The 20469-nt window shown below is 41.3% G+C and overlaps 1 protein-coding gene across 1 annotated transcript in view; it reads right to left on the bottom strand.

Moving 5' to 3' along the window:
• Positions 1-20469, bottom strand: part of RTTN (rotatin) — a 1186344-nt gene that overhangs the window by 347269 nt on the left and 818606 nt on the right. Inside the window, exon 38 of the mRNA XM_053714873.1 lies at positions 9554-9644. Within this exon, the coding sequence (XP_053570848.1) occupies positions 9554-9644 (91 nt within the window). The remainder of the gene's footprint in view (positions 1-9553; positions 9645-20469) is intronic.

Genomic DNA, 20469 nt, shown 5'->3' with positions numbered 1-20469 from the left:
GTAATGAGAGTAAATAACAAAAATATTACCCTTTACAGCAAGCATGATACCAGTCGTTATTAAATCACTGTAATCAGGCTTACCATAAATAAATCCGGTATTGTCAGCATTTTCTAGCTTATCATCTCTCTAGAAAAATTTAAAACTGCACATACCTCAGAGCAGGAGACCCTGCACGCTATTCCCCCAGCTGAAGTTACCCATCTCTTCAGTTAAGTGTGAGAACAGCAGTGGATCTTAGTTAAAAACCTCTAAGATCATAAAAAAACCACAGGCAGATTCTTCTTCAACTTTCTGCCTGAGGCTAAAATAGTACAACTCCAGTACCATTTGAAAATAATAAACTTTTGATTGAAGATAAACTACATTAATGCACCACATCTCTATAGCTACTTCCCGTGTCGAGAGCTGCAACAGAATGACTGGGGGTGGCAGTTAGCGGAGGGGCTATATAGACAGCTCTGCTGTGGGTGATCCTCTTGCAGCTTCCTGTTGGGAAGGAGAATATCCCACAAGTAATGGATGAATCCGTGGACTGGATACACCTTACAAGAGAAATCCTCTACTTCTAAAGCAATTAAAATGTCCTTTAACAAAGGAAGAATATGTTCAAGCCTAAAATTAAAGGACACATACTCTGAAACTGCAGCTAGGTCCTGAGACTCAAAGACAATTCTCAAAAGAAGAATCCTCATAGTTATGAACACCCATTTCATAAATTAGTAACTTAGATGAACCGCATCTAAGTTAAGTCCATGATAAGCTAAAAGCCAAATAAGGATCTCCTTTCAATCCTTGCATGTGTTTGTGTTTAACAGCTGGAGGCTTAACTGCTAGCACTTCATTATTATCAGAGTGAATGTACGTCTTAAAGGGACAATCTACACCTTAGTTATCTTAAAGCCTTACGTTAGATTAAGTTGAAAATAGTCTACTGCACCTTTTCTTTATCATGCAGCAGGAACGGTTAAAAAAAAGTATTTTAGTATTAATTATGTTTTTGGCCACTTTGAAATGGCTGCCGATCTCCACCCACTGATAACATCATGATCTGGGCTGCATCTAGGCACTCTACTGAATAGCACTGACAGTCTGTTGAATTGAAATAGTGAGCCTTTTGTGATTGGACGCCATATGCAGCCCAGATTGTGATGCCATCAGTGGGCGGAGATTGGCAGCCATTTTTTTTTTAAATAATTTTTATTGAGGTAATAAGACATACAGAAAACAAATTCTTGTATTTATCATGGCAACACACCTATCAACATACATCAGTATTTATGTATCTATTATAAAGGCATGTCTTAGAAAAGGTAAACATCATTAGATACCATAGGGATATCTACCTAACCATAAGTAGTACCTCTTTTTACATACGTGCATTTTCAGATGGACATTTGGCAAACAAAATAACATGTAATATCTATTGGGCCTAGTTTCAGTGAAAATTTATAAATAAGAATGAATAGGCCTATATTTGTCCATAATATATACAACAGAACATATAACTAAATAATGTAACCTAGGAAAGAAATGTAATTACGTTATATGTCACCTGGTTTATACTTCTTCCTCAAAACCTTAGTAGGTTTAAGAGGTAACTTTACATATATATTGCAATAGCATCCAAGTGAATAAGTAGTACTTCTGAATAATGAAAAAAACTATATATCAAGGCGACAGGGCAGAAAAAAAAAGGAGGGAGGAGGTAGGAGTCAGGGGGAGTTTTCGTTAGGGGCAAAAGACATTTCATACTTGGACTATCAGCATTTTCTTGCAATAGCTATTGTATCCTTATTATTTGTTCTCTTTCTCCCAGTTTTCCCAAGTTATCCAAACCTGACCATGTAGGCCCAATGTACCCATGCACCACAAAGAGTACTCTTCCATGGAGCGAATATATTTAATAATATCCTTGACCATACTAAATGAGACCTGTGAAGTTGCCAGCCAACACCTTGCTATTGCTAGTTTTGTGGCCAGGAGTATGACAACACACAGTATTCTCTCTGGTTGGGTTAATTTCCCTAGTCCTAAATGGAAAAGGGCAGTGTCTGGAGTTAGTTTGTGAAGTAAACCCAGTTGGTCGAATATTGTCGCCACTTGTTCCCATACCCCCTGCACTTTATTGCATCTCCACCAAATGTGAAGATAAGATCCCTTTTGGCCGCACCCCCTCCAGCATCGGTCTGATTTTTGGGGAAACATTTTATGTAATTGATCTGGGACTCTATGCCAGCGCAGCACTAATTTTATAAATAGCTTGTATAATGTAACACAATGTATTGCTGCTCTTGTGAATTGTATGGTTTTTTTGCCATTCCAATTCTGTATGCTCCCACCTCATTTATCTTTCCCACTCTAGGACACGGAACGTCTTCACAAATCCTTCTGAGTCCAAAAGGAGTTGGAAGTGAATTGTCATAGCTTTCCGGAGTGGTTTACCTGTCAGCCACCTTATTTCTCAATGGGTCATTTCTCTAGGGTTGCTTTTTAGAAATCTCCAAGCTAGCATCATGGAGATGAATCTGAAGTATTCAAAATGATACCTCTTGGGGATATCTACAGTTGGTAGATCTGCAGCTTGTATTGTTAGGCCACGTGGTGAATAAAGATCTCAGGTATGTTTTATGCCCCAAGCAGACCACATCTGTGGGTGTGATTCCAGTAGGCAGAGCAATAATGCTCTTATTGAATGTGCCGGTGACGGGTGCGGCGCAACCTGATTCAAATTACGGAGTTCCCTCCATGATCTAATGCAGGCTCGGAAAATAGGATTATCTACTCCTGTAAGTAAATCAGTGTGCTGAGGCACCCATATAAGGTCCTCAAGGAACCATCCCGAAGGGAGCACAGCTTGTTCAAGTTGTCCCCACCTGGTATCATCAGGGGGAGCCCCCCAAGCTGTCACATGAGAGAGCATAGCCGCTTTGTAATATTTACAGACATTGGGAGCTGCTAAGCCTCCATTCAGGATGGGCTTTTGCAACTGCTGCATCGCGATCCTCGGGGGCTTACCCAGCCAGATAAATCTTTTTATCACTGAAAGCGATTTAGGATATAGTACGGAAATATCAGAGGGATATACCGAAATAGATATGTGACCTTAGGTAGTAATGTCATTTTAACCAACTGGATTCTCCCAATCCATGAGATCTCATATCTAGCCCATTTTGTGGTTAGGTTTTCAAATTCTCTTAAGAGCGGGTCATAATTAGCATGAATTACCGTTTCCGGATCTGGTGAGAGAATGACTCCCAGGTGTTTTAGCTGGCTTGTAGACCAACTAAATGGGTAGGTCTCCTTGAGCCGGGAGAGCTGTGTCGGGGAAAGGTTCAAGGCCAAGACCAAACCATCCTAGAATTTCGAATACCGTCGGAATAGAAGTCTCAGGCTCTGTAACAAACAGGGTGAGGTCATCCGCAAATAATGCAAGCTTCTGCAAGGTGTCATATATCAGTAACCCCTGTACTTCGTTTGATTGTCTAATTATGGATGCCAAGGGCTCAATGGTAAGCACAAAGAGGAGGGGGATAGCGGACACCCCTGTCTGGTCCCGTTCTTGATATCAAAGGGCTTTGAGCAAAACCCTTTCCTTCTGATTCTGGCCAAAGGGTTCGAATATAGAGCCATGATGGCTCTAATAAGCTGGGCCGAAAACCCAAATGCCCTCAGAACCTCCTCCATATACTCCCACTGTACCCTGTCAAATGCTTTTTCTGCGTCTGACAGGGCAACTAGTGGGAGCCCCAGAGAGTTAGATTCGGTGAAAATATCTAGTAGGCGACGCGTCTTGTCCGAGCCCTGCCGGCCACGCACAAAGCCCACTTGGTCCAAATGGACCAGAGAGGGAAGCACCTTTTTTCGAATACATTTTAGTATCCACATTCATCAAGGATATAGGCCTATAGTTCTCACATCAGCTCGGGTCTTTACCTGGTTTGGGGATGGTCACGATCTCTGCCTCCAAATATTCTTTGGGGAAATGTCCCGTCTGGAAGGCCGAATTAAAAACAGAAACCAAGATGGGACCAATTTCAGTTGAGAGTCTCTTGTAAAAAATAGAGGAGAAGCCATCTGGCCCCGGGGCTTTATGTGGTTTCAACTCCTTAATCGCCTGAATCACCTCAGTAATAATAATTGGGGTTGATAGTAGTTCTTCAGCTTCAATAGGGACTTTAGGAAGGTTAAGATCCTGTAAGAACCCCACTATATCTTCCCTCGGGAGGGATTGTCTTTTCTCAGAGGAAGATATTTGGTAAAGTCTACTATAATACTCAACAAAGGCTTCCCCAATGTCCCTAGGTGAGTAGCATCTTCCCTCTCCCTTTTGGACATAGGGTATTCTATTCATTAGTATTTTCTGGCGTAATCTGTTTGCTAAAAGGCGGTCAGCCTTATTGCCACTGTGATATTTCAGTTTCAGATACCTCAGATTTATCCGAGTTTGTTCTAGTTACAAGTCTCGAATTTGAGCCCTTAGGGACTGCCACTCTGTGATATCTGAGCGGGAAGCACTATTCCCGGCCTTCCCCCTGACCGAGACCACCCTGCTATAAAGCTGTGCCAATGTCTATTTTTTCCGCTTTCTACTTTGAGACTCCCTTTTTATGAGAATCCCTCTCATATAGGCTTTCAAAGCCAACCAAACCGTGGACATCGAAGTTTCCCCATTTGCATTATTCTTTAGGAATTCGAGAGTCTCCTTAGACCATGCAGGTATAAACACATCTTGAAACAGATGTTCAGGTAAACGCCATCTCTTAGGACCCTCGTGGGCACCTGTCGGATCTAAATTAACCATCACTGCGTCATGGTCGGACCACTTGCAAGACACTATGGCAGAACTTCGCACTGTCTGCATCGCCCAGGGAACGCAGAAGACATAGTCCAGCCTAGAGAAGGAAGAGTGCGGGGCTGAATAAAAGGTATGATCGCAGGCATCTGGATGTAGAGCCCTGCAAATGTCATATAGGTCATTTTGAGCTGTCAATTCCCTAAATTTTTGGGAAATAAAGTACCTATTTCTATCTCCTAACAATTTTGCGTTTCCCCTCCTATCTTTCTTGGGGTCCCAGATCATATTAAAGTCGCCTGCTAGAAGGATATGGCCCTGCTTTACTTTGTCTACATTCAGGAGCAGCTTCCTAAGGAAACTGGCTTGGTTAGTGTTAGGCAAATATGCAGCGACCATTGTATAGAGAACACAGTTTATGCGGCACACACAAATCACGTAGCGACCCGCCGAATCACAGTCTGTGTATATAGGTTCATATGCTATCTGATTCCCTATCAGTATCGTCACCTTGCTTTCTTGTGGAACGTGGAGGAAATATTAACTGGGTATCTTGTTGTTTTAAGCCTGACGGCTGCATCATCTGTCCAGTGAGTCTCCTGGAGGAAAGCTTAATCAATATGGTGATTCTGAAGGAATTTAAGCAGTAAACTCCTTTTTGTTGGGGAGTTAAGGCCCTTAGTATTCAAAGTACATAGTTTCATGTTAGGGGCATAGTAAGGGGAGGGAAGATGAGAAAAAAAAGGGGGGGGGGGGGGAATATAATAGGGAGGGCCTGGGAAGGGAGGCTAAATAAGGCTTGGCTTTAACAGGCCAGGGGGCCCTGTCGCCTCGGAATGGCAGAGACTTCCCAACTCTGCCTGGAGGATGCGGAGGGCTCTAAAGTCCCCTAATCGCAAGCTGTGAAATGTACTGGAATGGAAAGGGGGGCGGAGCTAGCAATAGACCCAAACCCCACCCCCCTGAACAAGTAAAGTTGATAAACATATATAACGATATAACATCCTTAAGAACATAAACAGGTGAATAAGGCCAGTGACCCATTTAACTTCTATATATCTACTAGTGTACTCCACTATTGGGGTCTAAACACACTTCTCATATTAGACCTAGTGTAACTCAGCTTGCAAGATCAGTGGATCAGGCATTAAGTATAAATAATGAGATAACATCATTAGCGATATAAACAGTTAAATAAAACCAATTGCTCCATTTAACATCTATGCATCCACTAGGGTGCTCAAGTATTGGAATCTAAACACACTTCTCATAGTAGACCTAATGCAAATCAGGCTTGTAGGAACAGTGGGTCACAGACATAAAATTATGGTCTTCCAGGGTTCCACTCCGGGGCGTTCGCCCTCAGGTCAGGGCTCCCTCTGCGTGGGCGGGCGGGCACATTGGGATCATTAGAAGGCCTCCTCGGGGAGGCCTGGGGAGTACAATCTTGATGTATCAGTTGCCAAGTCCTTAGGAGCTCTTGCCCCTGTCAATATAATATGTTGAGCTCCATCTTTCGTGACTATCAACTTAGTCGGGAACCCCCATCTGTATTTGACTTGGTTGTTTTGCAGGACTTTGGTGACTTCTGAGAAACTTCTCCTCTGCGCCAAAGTGTAAGAAGAGAGGTCCGGGAACAGTGAGACATCCCTAAATTGCCCGTTGAGTTGTGGGGATCGCAGCATTGCACTCATCAACTTATCTTTATATGAGTTGTAGTGTAAGCGAGCTATAGTGTCTCTGGGTTTACCAGGAAGGAGGGTTCTAGGTCTTGCTGTTCTATGGATCCGGTCTATTCTGCTTGTGTCACCCGAAGCTGGGCCAAGGATTGACAGGAAGAGGCGTTGGGCGTATTCTTCAAGGTCTTGCGGGAGGACCGACTCGGGGATCCCCCTCAGTCTCACGTTATTTCGCCTGGATCTGTCTTCCAAATCTGCTACTTTTGCTTCTAGGGAAGATACTTGATCAGTCAGGCTTTGCGTCTGCCCCACCCAATTAGCATGGTCCACCATGAGATCTTCTTGTTTCCTTTCTATAGTGTCAGTTATTTCACTAATAGAGGAAATATCATGTCTCAAATCTTCAAAATATCTTTCTAGCTTGTCAAACTGCTTAGTAAGGGTTTGGTTTTGGTTTTCAAACATGCGTTGAATAGACTCAAGCGGCAAAGCCGGGGCATCCCCCTTACTTCTGCCAGGAGTACTTAAACTAGAAAGCCTACTGTCCATGTGGTCATCAGGCAAGTCTGAGGTGAGAGATTGCTCATCTTCGGATCTTGCATTATCTCTATTTCCACGTAGGTGGAAATGGTCCATCACTGTCTTTCTAGGCCCAAAGTTACCCTTCTGTTTCTTCTTTGCTTGTTGCGACATGTTGGGTGACACTGCCACCACTAGTATGGCCACTGTGTTGGTCGATGTTTAGATGTTATCTTCCTAAAATAGATAGGGGGGCAATATAGGGCCCTTTAGACTGACATTAGGTTGGTGGACGAGCCCAGGGTATACAAAACTGCGTACAGCCTATGAAGGACCGCCATAAGGGGGGTATCCTACCTATCTGCTATGGGCTAGAGTGCAATATTTATGTAGTCCTCCTGATCTTGTTTGAAAGCAGCCTTATATTACTATGTGGCCCTCTCCTAGGGAAGTTGTCACTATAGGACTATGTGGGAAAAAGGAATGGGGATTTTCATCACACACTGAGATGATTACAGTAGCAAAGGGAAAGAAAAGTGCACTAAAAATAATTAAAAATTGAGCGCTGGTGAGAGTAAAGACTTTGTACAGCTCTGCTAAAAGCACTGTAACCTTATTAAAACAAAACTTAAAAAATGACCAAAAGTGTTAAAAACTGCTAATAAATGGTGTAAGATGCATAACTATGTCCCCAGACCATGTAAATCATGAAAACCAATCAGAAGAGCACTCTCAGTGGTAATAACATTTTAGCTTTTTAAATATAGCTTTTATTTGTAACAGTCTTAAAAATTCACATCCTATGCACAAAGCAGTAAAGCTGTACTCCCGGACCTGTTGACGCGTTTCAGCTTAACAGCCGTAGCTAAAATCCATAGCCCAATCCAGGCCTTATATGTGATTAAAATAATAATCATTGTCTAAAAGCAAACTTGGAGTACGCAGCCCACCCTCTACCAACTTCTTGATCCTGACATGTATAGCAGATCTTTTACATAATATACAATTTTGGGTTCTAAAAAGAGTTACTATGCTAATAGTCCTTTAAATATATTCAACCAACATTTTTCACATATATCTTATATGAAATAATCATCTATTAATATTAGGGATAAATTAACAAATATGCCTAAATCATATATATATATATATATATATATATACACATATATATATACACACAAATAACTTCAATAGTAATTGAGTTTGTTTTAATCACATATAAGGCCTGGATTGGCCTATGGATTTTAGCTACGACTATGGCTGTTCCCAGCTTTACTGCTTTGTGCATAGGATGTGAATTTTTAAGACTGTTACGAATAAAAGCTATATTTTTTTTTACCACTGAGAGTGCTCCTCTGATTGGTTTTCGAGTTGGTAACTATTGGATATTGAGCAAAGCACATCAGTGAGGTATTCCCTTGCCTATAATCACTCCCACTGGCCGACACACGTGATCGGAACATTGGTGACATCACCTGCTGAGAAGGGAAACCAAGAGAGGCAATCAGGAATGGCCCGACAGCTTGTGGAAGAAAGACATCGGTTTAAAAGAAAGATTCACTGTGGATGCACTGCCTACGTGAACTAATACAGATGGTAAGAGTGGTTACTTTGCAGCAGCAAGAAGGCCGAAAAGAAGATCTCCAAATGACCGGTTTTACCCTGGATGATGAGAATACAGTTTGATATGTGTTTGTTGCCGATCTAAACAAAGCTGGAATCAGTTGCCATACTAATTACACTTGTTGTGGGAGTGATTTGTGGATAAAGACTTTGTTATTGCCTGGGAAGTCCATTTTTCAATAGGTGCCAAATGTGTTGATGTTCTATGTAAATCATGTGTACATGTGCATACTAATAGATAGTGGGCTATGAAGACGCAACACACTTACCTAAGAGCACCTTTACCCATTGTGCTTACCTCATTGGCAGCAACTTGATTCCAGTAGACGACATCATCATATGCAGTGCAAGCACAATGCCATGGATCTATCATAATTAAGATCAGTCTACAATTGGTGGATTAATCCACATTTCACCAGGGGAAGGCTTTGGATCCCTCAAGGAACAGCACACCAGGGGATTGGTAGTTGAATCTACATTGCACTTGGGAGGCGGCTTATAAAATTTCTCACTGAGGAGAGATCCTTCATTGCCTGGTGGGAAACTCTTTGTCTACTGCTCTGTCTGACAGGGAACTATGAGCAATTTAAAGTCCTGGTGTGTTGGGGTATCATTTGCCTCCTCCGAATGGTAAGGAGGGGAATTCCCACACATGATGGCTTGCGGATTCTCAACATCTGATGAAAGAAATCAGGATTATTCCTGACTATGTATTCTAACAGACAGAATAATGCAGCAAACCTGGGTACTACAATTGCAATAAATATGTATAAGAAATTAATATTTTTAAAACAAAATGCAGAAGTCACTATAATAAATCTTTTTGAAGTGTGATGTGCCATTACAAAATAACATGGTTGTTAATAAATTAAATCGAAAAAATACAAAACAAACACTACAGAAACATTACAGGAAGAATATTAAATAACCTGACCTGTGACTTTATGCTTTCTTCACAATCTTGAGGCGTGAGTGTATTCTTGAGATCAGATAAGCATCTTTCAAGTAAATTAGGTTTTACAGCACTGAAAATCACAATGAAAACCATAAGCTTTTATGAAGGAAAAAAATGTTAATAATAAATAAACAAAATGTTACCCTATTTAACCTAACTAAATCACTGATAGTATTACTAAATTCTTAAATATACATACATACTTAAAGTGACACTGAACCCAAATTTTTTCTTTCATGATTAAGATAAAACATGCAATTTTAAACAACTTTCTAATTTACTTCTATGATCAATTTTTTCTTCTTATGTAAGAACTTACCTGATAAATTTGTTTCTTTCATATTAGCAAGAGTCAATGAGCTAGTGACGTATGGGATATACATATACCAGGAGGGGGCAAAGTTTCCCAAACCTCAAAATGCCTACAAATACACCCCTCACCACACCCACAAATCAGTTTAACGAATAGCCAAGAAGTGGGGTGATAAGAAAAAAGTGCGAAAGCATAAAAAATAAGGAATTGGAATAATTGTGCTTTATACAAAAAAATCATAACCACCACAAAAAGGGTGGGCCTCATGGACTCTTGCTAATATGAAAGAAATGAATTTATCAGGTAAGTTCTTACATAAATGATGTTTTCTTTCATGTAATTAGCAAGAGTCCATGAGCTAGTGACGTATGGGATAATGACTACCCAAGATGTGGATCTTTCCACGCAAGAGTCACTAGAGAGGGAGGGATAAAATAAAGACAGCCAATTCCGCTGAAAAATAATCCACACCCAAAATAAAGTTTAAATTTTATAATGAAAAAAACTGAAAACATAAGCAGAAGATTCAAACTGAAACAGCTGCCTGAAAGTACTTTTCTACCAAAAACTGCTTCAGAAGAAGAAAACACATCAAAATGGTAGAATTTAGTAAAAGTATGCAAAGAAGACCAAGTTGCTGCTTTGCAAATCTGATCAACCGAAGCTTCATTCCTAAACGCCCAGGAAGTAGAAACTGACCTAGTAGAATGAGCTGTAATCCTTTGAGGCGGAGTTTTACCCGACTCGACATAAGCATGATGAATTAAAGATTTCAACCAAGATGCCAAAGAAATGGCAGAGGCCTTCTGACCTTTCCTAGAACCGGAAAAGATAACAAATAGACTAGAAGTCTTTCGGAAATTCTTAGTAGCTTCAACATAATATTTCAAAGCTCTAACTACATCCAAAGAATGCAATGATTTCTCCTTAGAATTCTTAGGATTAGGACATAATGAAGAAACCACAATTTCTCTACCAATGTTGTTGGAATTCACAACCTTAGGTAAAAATTCAAAAGAAGTTCGCAACACCGCCTTATCCTGATGATAAATCAGAAAAGGAGACTCACAAGAAAGAGCAGATAATTCAGAAACTCTTCTGGCAGAAGAGATGGCCAAAAGGAACAAAACTTTCCAAGAAAGTAATTTAATGTCCAATGAATGCATAGGTTCAAACGGAGGAGCTTGAAGAGCCCCCAGAACCAAATTCAAACTCCAAGGAGGAGAAATTGACTTAATGACAGGTTTTATACGAACCAAAGCTTGTACAAAACAATGAATATCAGGAAGATTAGCAATCTTTCTGTGAAAAAGAACAGAAAGAGCAGAGATTTGTCCTTTCAAGGAACTTGCAGACAAACCTTTCTCCAAACCATCCTGAAGAAACTGTAAAATTCTCGGAATTCTAAAAGAATGCCAGGAAAAAAGATGAGAAAGACACCAAGAAATATAAGTCTTCCAGACTCTATAATATATCTCCCTAGATACAGATTTACGAGCCTGTAACATAGTATTAATCACAGAGTCAGAGAAACCTCTTTGACTAAGAATCAAGCGTTCAATCTCCATACCTTTAAATTTAAGGATTTAAAATCCTGATGGAAAAAAGGACCTTGCGACAGAAGGTCTGGTCTTAACGGAAGAGTCCACGGTTGGCAAGCAGCCATCCGGACAAGATCCGCATACCAAAACCTGTGAGGCCATGCTGGAGCTACCAGCAGAACAAACGAGCATTCCTTCAGAATCTTGGAGATCACTCTTGGAAGAAGAACTAGAGGCGGAAAGATATAAGCAGGATGATACTTCCAAGGAAGTGACAATGCATCCACTGCTTCCGCTTGAGGATCCCTGGATCTGGACAGATACCTGGGAAGTTTTTTGTTTAGATGAGAGGCCATCAGATCTATTTCTGTAAGTCCCCACATTTGGACAATCTGAAGAAATACCTCTGGGTGAAGAGACCATTCGCCCGGATGCAACGTTTGGCGACTGAGATAATCCGCTTCCCAATTGTCTATACCTGGGATATGAACCGCAGAAACTAGACAGGAGCTGGATTCCGCCCAAACCAGAATTCAAGATACTTCTTTCATAGCCAGAGGGCTGTGAGTCCCTCCTTGATGATTGATGTATGCCACCGATGTGACATTGTCTGTCTGAAAACAAATGAACGATTCTCTCTTTAGAAGAGGCCAAGACTGAAGAGCTCTGAAAATTGCACGGAGTTCCAAAATATTGATCGGTAATCTCACCTCCTGAGATTCCCAAACCCCTTGTGCTGTCAGAGACCCCCAAACAGCTCCCCAACCTGTAAGACTTGCATCTGTTGAGATTACAGTCCAGGTCGGAAGAACAAAAGAAGCCCCCTGAACTAAACGATGGTGATTTGTCCACCACGTCAGAGAGTGTCGTACAATCGGTTTTAAAGATATTGAGATATCTTTGTGTAATCCCTGCACCACTGGTTCAGCATACAGAGCTGAAGAGGTTGCATGTGAAAACGAGCAAAGGGGATCGCGTCCGATGCAGCAGTCATAAGACCTAGAATTTCCATGCATAAGGCTACTGAAGGGAATGATTGTGACTGAAGGTTTCGACAAGCTGATATCAATTTTAGACGTCTCTTGTCTGTCAAAGATAGAGTCATGGACACTGAATCTATCTGGAAACCCAAAAAGGTTACCCTTGTCTGAGGAATCAATGAACTTTTTAGAAATTGATCCTCCAACCATGATCTTGAAGAAACAACACAAGTCGATTCGTATGAGATTCTACTAAATGTGAAGACTGAGCAAGTACCAGGATATCGTCAAAATAAGGAAATACCACAATACCCTGTTCTCTGATTACAGACAGAAGGGCACCGAGAACCTTTGTAAAAATTCTTGGAACTGTTGCTAAGCCAAACGGCAGAGCCACAAACTGGTAATGGTTGTCTAGGAACGAGAATCTCAGAAACTGATAGTGATCTGGATGAATCGGAATATGCAGATATGCATCCTGTAAATCTATTGTAGACATATAATGCCCTTGCTGAACAAAAGGCAGGATAGTCCTTACAGTTACCATTTTGAATGTTGGTATCCTTACATAATGATTCAATATTTTTAGATCCAGAACTGGTCTGAAGGAATTCTCCTTCTTTGGTACAATGAAGAGATTTGAATAAAACCCCAGCCCCTGTTCCAGAACTGGAACTGGCATAATTACTCCAGCCAACTCTAGATCTGAAACACATTTCAGAAATGCTTGATCCTTCGCTGGATTTACTGGGACACGGGAAAGAAAAAATCTCTTTGCAGGAGGCCTTATCTTGAAGCCAATTCTGTACCCTTCTGAAACAATATTCTGAATCCAAAGATTGTGAACGGAATTGATCCAAATTCCTTTGAAAAAACGTAATCTGCCCCCTACCAGCTGAGCTGGAATGAGGGCCGCACCTTCATGTGGACTTAGGAGCTGGCTTTGATTTTCTAAAAGGCTTGGATTTATTCCAGACTGGAGATGGTTTCCAAACTGATACCGCTCCTGAGGATGAAGGATCAGGCTTTTGTTCCTTGTTGTGACGAAAGGAACGAAAACGATTATTAGACCTAAATTTACCTTTAGATTTTTTATCCTGTGGTAAAAAAGTTCCTTTCCCTCCAGTAACAGTTGAGATAATAGAATCCAACTGAGAACCAAATAATTTATTACCCTGGAAAGAAAGGGAAAGCAGAGTAGACTTAGAAGACATATCAGCATTCCAAGTTTTAAGCCATAAAGCTCTTCTAGCTAAAATAGCTAGAGACATATACCTGACATCAACTCTAATGATATCAAAGATGGCATCACAAATAAAATTATTAGCATGTTGAAGAAGAATAATAATGCTATGAGAATTATGATCTGTTACTTGTTGCGCTAAAGCTTCCAACCAAAAAGTTGAAGCTGCAGCAACATCCGCCAAAGATATAGCAGGTCTAAGAAGATTACCTGAACACAAGTAAGCTTTTCTTAGAAAGGATTCAATTTTCCTATCTAAAGGATCCTTAAACGAAGTACCATCTGCCGTAGGAATAGTAGTACGTTTAGCAAGGGTAGAAATAGCCCCATCAACTTTAGGGATTTTGTCCCAAAATTCTAATCTGTCAGATGGCACAGGATATAATTGCTTAAAACGTTTAGAAGGAGTAAATGAATTACCCAAATTATTCCATTCCCTGGAAATTACTTCAGAAATAGCACCAGGAACAGGAAAAACTTCTGGAATAACTACAGGAGATTTAAAAACCTTATCTAAATGTTTAGATTTAGTATCAAGAGGACCAGAATCCTCAATTTCTAATGCAATTAGGACGTCTTTAAGTAAAGAACGAATAAATTCCATTTTAAATAAATATGAAGATTTATCAGCATCAACCTCTGAGACAGAATCCTCTGAACCAGAAGAGCCATTATCAGAATCAGAATGATGATGTTCATTTAAAAATTCATCTGAAAAATGAGAAGTTTTAAAAGACTTTTTACGTTTACTAGAAGGAGGAATAACAGACATAGCCTTCTTAATGGATTTAGAAACAAAATCTCTTATGTTATCAGGAACACTCTGAGTATTAGATGTTGATGGAACAGCAACAGGTAATGTAACTTTACTAAAGGAAATATTATCTGCATTAACAAGTTTGTCATGACATTCAATACAAACAACAGCTGGAGGAACAGCTACAAAAAGTTTACAGCAGATACACTTAGCTTTGGTAGCTCCATCACCAGGCAGCGATTTTCCAGAAGTATCTTCTGACTCAGCTTCAACATGGGACATCTTGCAATATGTAATAGAAAAAACAACATATAAAGCAAAATTGATCAAATTCCTTAAATGACAGTTTCAGGAATGGGAAAAAATGCCAGTGAACAAGCTTCTAGCAACCAGAAGCAATAAAAAATGAGACTTAAATAATGTGGAGACAAAAGTGACGCCCATATTTTTTTAGCGCCAAATAAGACGCCCACATTATTTGGCGCCTAAATGCTTTTGGCGCCAAAAATGACGCCACATCCGGAACGCCGACATTTTTGGCGCAAAAGAACGTCAAAATGACGCAACTTCCGGCGACACGTATGACGCCGGAAACAGAAAAAAAAATTTGCGCCAAAAAAGTCCGCGCCAAGAATGACGCAATAAAAACAGAATTTATGCTTACCTGATAAATTACTTTCTCCAACGGTGTGTCCGGTCCACGGCGTCATCCTTACTTGTGGGATATTCTCTTCCCCAACAGGAAATGGCAAAGAGCCCAGCAAAGCTGGTCATATGATCCCTCCTAGGCTCCGCCTACCCCAGTCATTCGACCGACGTACAGGAGGAAATATGCATAGGAGAAACCATATGATACCGTGGTGACTGTAGTTAGAGAAAATAATTCATCAGACCTGATTAAAAAAACCAGGGCGGGCCGCGGACCGGACACACCGTTGGAGAAAGTAATTTATCAGGTAAGCATAAATTCTGTTTTCTCCAACATAGGTGTGTCCGGTCCACGGCGTCATCCTTACTTGTGGGAACCAATACCAAAGCTTTAGGACACGGATGAAGGGAGGGAGCAAATCAGGTCACCTAAATGGAAGGCACCACGGCTTGCAAAACCTTTCTCCCAAAAATAGCCTCTGAAGAAGCAAAAGTATCAAATTTGTAAAATTTGGCAAAAGTGTGCAGTGAAGACCAAGTCGCTGCCTTACATATCTGGTCAACAGAAGCCTCGTTCTTGAAGGCCCATGTGGAAGCCACAGCCCTAGTGGAGTGAGCTGTGATTCTTTCAGGAGGCTGCCGTCCGGCAGTCTCATAAGCCAAACAGATAATGCTTTTAAGCCAAAAAGAAAGAGAGGTAGAAGTTGCTTTTTGACCTCTCCTTTTACCAGAATAAACAACAAACAAAGAAGAAGTTTGTCTGAAATCTTTAGTGGCCTCTAAATAGAATTTTAGAGCACGGACTACGTCCAAATTGTGTAACAAACGTTCCTTCTTTGAAACTGGATTCGGGCACAAAGAAGGTACAACTATCTCCTGGTTAATATTCTTGTTGGAAACAACTTTCGGAAGAAAACCAGGCTTAGTACGCAAAACCACCTTATCTGCATGGAACACCAGATAGGGCGGAGAACACTGCAGAGCAGATAACTCAGAAACTCTTCTAGCAGAAGAAATTGCAACCAAAAACAAAACTTTCCAAGATAATAACTTAATATCTACGGAATGTAAGGGTTCAAACGGAACCCCTTGAAAAACTGAAAGAACTAGATTAAGACTCCAGGGAGGAGTCAAAGGTCTGTAAACAGGCTTGATTCTAACCAAAGCCTGAACAAACGCTTGAACGTCTGGCACAGCAGACAGCCTTTTGTGAAGTAAAACAGATAACGCAGAAATCTGTCCCTTCAGAGAACTTGCAGATAATCCCTTCTCCAAACCTTCTTGTAGAAAGGATAAAATCCTAGGAATTTTTATCTTGTTCCATGGGAATCCTTTAGATTCACACCAACAGATATATTTTTTCCATATCTTATGGTAAATCTTTCTAGTTACAGGCTTTCTAGCCTGAATCAGAGTATCTATTACAGAATCTGAAAACCCACGCTTTGATAAAATCAAGCGTTCAATCTCCAAGCAGTCAGTTGGAGAGAAACCAGATTCGGATGTTCAAATGGACCTTGAACAAGAAGGTCCTGTCTCAAAGGTAGCTTCCATGGTGGAGCCGATGACATATTCACCAGGTCTGCATACCAAGTCCTGCGTGGCCACGCAGGAGCTATCAAGATCACCGAAGCCCTCTCCTGGTTGATCCTGGCTACCAGCCTGGGAATGAGAGGAAACGGTGGGAATACATAAGCTAGGTTGAAGGTCCAAGGTGCTACTAGTGCATCTACTAGAGTCGCCTTGGGATCCCTGGATCTGGACCCGTAACAAGGAACCTTGAAGTTCTGACGAGACGCCATCAGATCCATGTCTGGAATGCCCCATAATTGAGTTATTTGGGCAAAGATTTCCGGGTGGAGTTCCCACTCCCCCGGATGGAATGTCTGACGACTCAGAAAATCCGCTTCCCAATTTTCCACTCCTGGGATGTGGATTGCAGACAAGTGGCAGGAGTGGTCCTCCGCCCATTGAATTATCTTGGTCACTTCCTCCATTGCCAGGGAACTCCTTGTTCCCCCCTGATGGTTGATATATGCAACTGTCGTCATGTTGTCTGATTGAAACCTTATGAATTTGGCCCTTGCTAGATGAGGCCAAGCTTTGAGAGCATTGAATATCGCTCTCAGTTCCAGAATGTTTATCGGGAGAAGAGATTCTTCCCGAGACCATAGACCCTGAGCTTTCAGGGGTTCCCAGACCGCGCCCCAGCCCACCAGACTGGCGTCGGTCGTGACAATGACCCACTCTGGTCTGCGGAAGCTCATTCCCTGTGACAGGTTGTCCAGGATTAGCCACCAACGGAGTGAATCTCTGGTCCTTTGATCTACTTGAATCGTCGGAGACAAGTCTGTATAATCCCCATTCCACTGTCTGAGCATGCACAGTTGTAATGGTCTTAGATGAATTTGTGCAAAAGGAACTATGTCCATTGCTGCAACCATCAATCCTATTACTTCCATGCACTGCGCTATGGAAGGACAAAGAACAGAATGAAGAACTTGACAAGAGCTTAGAAGCTTTGATTTTCTGACCTCTGTCAGAAAAATCCTCATTTCTAAGGAGTCTATTATTGTTCCCAAGAAAGGAAATCTTGTTGACGGGGAAAAATAACTTTTTTCTATGTTCACTTTCCATCCGTGAGATCTGAGAAAGGCTAGGACGATGTCCGTATGAGCCTTTGCTTTTGACAGAGACGACGCTTGAATCAGGATGTCGTCCAAGTACGGTACTACTGCAATGCCCCTTGGTCTTAGAACCGCTAGAAGGGACCCTAGGACCTTTGTGAAAATTCTCGGAGCAGTGGCTAATCCGAATGGAAGTGCCACAAACTGGTAATGCTTGTCCAGAAAAGCGAACCTTAGGAACTGATGATGTTCCTTGTGGATAGGAATATGTAGGTACGCATCCTTTAAATCCACCGTGGTCATAAATTGACCTTCCTGGATGGTAGGAAGGATCGTTCGAATGGTTTCCATTTTGAACGATGGAACCCTGAGAAATTTGTTTAGGATCTTGAGATCTAGAATTGGTCTGAATGTTCCCTCTTTTTTGGGAACTATGAACAGGTTTGAGTAAAACCCCATCCCTTGTTCTCTAATTGGAACTGGATGAATTACTCCCATCTTTAACAGGTCTTCTACACAATGTAAGAATGCCTGTCTTTTTATTTGGTTTGGAGATAATTGAGACCTGTGGAACCTTCCCCTTGGGGGTAGTTCCTTGAATTCCAGGAGATAACCTTGAGAAACTATTTCTAGTGCCCAAGGATCCTGAACATCTCTTGCCCAGGCCTGAGCAAAGAGAGAAAGTCTGCCCACCACCAGATCCGGTCCCGGATCGGGGGCCATCCCTTCATGCTGTTTTGGTAGCAGTGGCAGGCTTCTTGGCCTGCTTACCCTTGTTCCAGCCTTGCATCGGTCTCCAGGCTGGTTTGGGTTGAGAAGTATTACCCTCTTGCTTAGAGGATGTAGAAGTAGAGGCTGGTCCGTTTCTGCGAAAGGGACGAAAATTAGGCTTATTTCTAGCCTTAAAAGACCTATCCTGAGGAAGGGTGTGGCCCTTTCCTCCGGTGATGTCTGAAATAATCTCTTTCAAATCAGGACCAAACAGTGTTTTGCCCTTGAAAGGGATGTTAAGCAATTTCGTCTTGGAAGACACATCCGCTGACCAAGACTTTAGCCAGAGCGCTCTGCGCGCCACGATAGCAAACCCTGAATTTTTTGCCGCTAATCTCGCTAATTGCAAAGCGGCATCTAGAATAAAAGAGTTAGCCAATTTAAGTGCTTGAACTCTGTCCATAACTTCCTCATACGAAGATTCTTTATTGAGCGACTTTTCTAGTTCTTCGAACCAGAAACACGCTGCCGTAGTGACAGGAACAATGCATGAAATTGGTTGTAGAAGGTAACCTTGCTGAACAAACATCTTTTTAAGCAAACCCTCTAATTTTTTATCCATAGGATCTTTAAAAGCACAACTATCTTCTATGGGAATAGTAGTGCGTTTGTTTAGAGTAGAGACCGCCCCCTCGACCTTAGGGACTGTCTGCCATAAGTCCTTTCTGGGGTCGACTATAGGAAATAATTTCTTAAATATAGGTGGAGGAACAAAATGTATGCCGGGCCTTTCCCATTCCTTGTTTACTATGTCCGCCACCCGCTTGGGTATAGGAAAAACATCGGGGGGCACCGGAACCTCTAGGAACTTGTCCATCTTACATAATTTCTCTGGAATGACCAAATTGTCACAATCATCCAGAGTAGATAATACCTCCTTAAGCAGTGCGCGGAGATGTTCTAATTTAAATTTAAATGTTACAACATCAAGTTCAGCTTGCTGAGAAATTTTTCCTGAATCCGAAATTTCTCCCTCAGACAAAACCTCCCTCCTGGCCCCTTCAGATTGGTGTGAGGGTATGTCAGAAACGTTATCATCAGCGTCCTCTTGCTCTTCAGTGTTTAAAACAGAGCAATCGCGCTTTCTTTGATAAGTAGGCATTTTAGATAAAATATTTGCAATAGAATTATCCATAACAGCCGTTAATTGTTGCATAGTAATAAGTATTGGCGCACTAGATGTACTAGGGGCCTCTTGTGTGGGCAAAACTGGTGTAGACACAGAAGGGGGTGATGCAGTACCATGCTTACTCCCCTCATCTGAAGAATCATCTTGGGCACTATTATTATCTGTGGCATCATTGTCCCTACTTTGTTTGGACACCATGTCACAATTATCACATATATTTAAATGGGGAGACACATTGGCTTTCATACATATAGAACATCGTTTATCTGATGGTTCAGACATGTTAAACAGGCTTAAACTTGTCAACAAAGCACAAAAAACGTTTTAAAATAAAACCGTTACTGTCACTTTAAATTTTAAACAGAACACACTTTATTACTGAATATGCGAAAAAGCATGAAGCAATTGTTCAAAATTCACCAAAATTTCACCACAGTGTCTTAAAGCCTTAAAAGTATTGCACACCAAATTTGAAAGCTTTAACCCTTAAAATAACGGAACCGGAGCCGTTTTTACATTTAACCCCTATACAGTCCCAGGAATCTGCTTTGCTGAGACCCAACCAAGCCCAAAGGGGAATACGATACCAAATGACGCCTTCTATAAGCTTTTTCAGTGGATCTTAACTCCTCACACATGCATCTGCATGCTTTGCCTTCCAAAAACAACTGCGCATTAGTGGCGCGAAAATGAGGCTCTGCCTATGACTAGAGAAGGCCCCCATCTGAAAAAGGTGTCCATACAGTGCCTGCCGTTTTTTAACAACAATCCCCAAGATTATAATAACTATAAAGAGCTATAATCTGACAAATATGCTTAGCAAAGTAATCGTTTTAGCCCAGAAAAATGTCCACCAGTTTTTTAAGCCCTTATAAAGCCTTTATTC

This window comes from Bombina bombina, chromosome 5 (genome assembly GCF_027579735.1).
Source record: "Bombina bombina isolate aBomBom1 chromosome 5, aBomBom1.pri, whole genome shotgun sequence".
NCBI lineage: Eukaryota > Metazoa > Chordata > Amphibia > Anura > Bombinatoridae > Bombina > Bombina bombina.
Note: the sequence above shows the minus strand (reverse complement) of the source record. Positions and strands in the feature narration are given on the sequence as shown.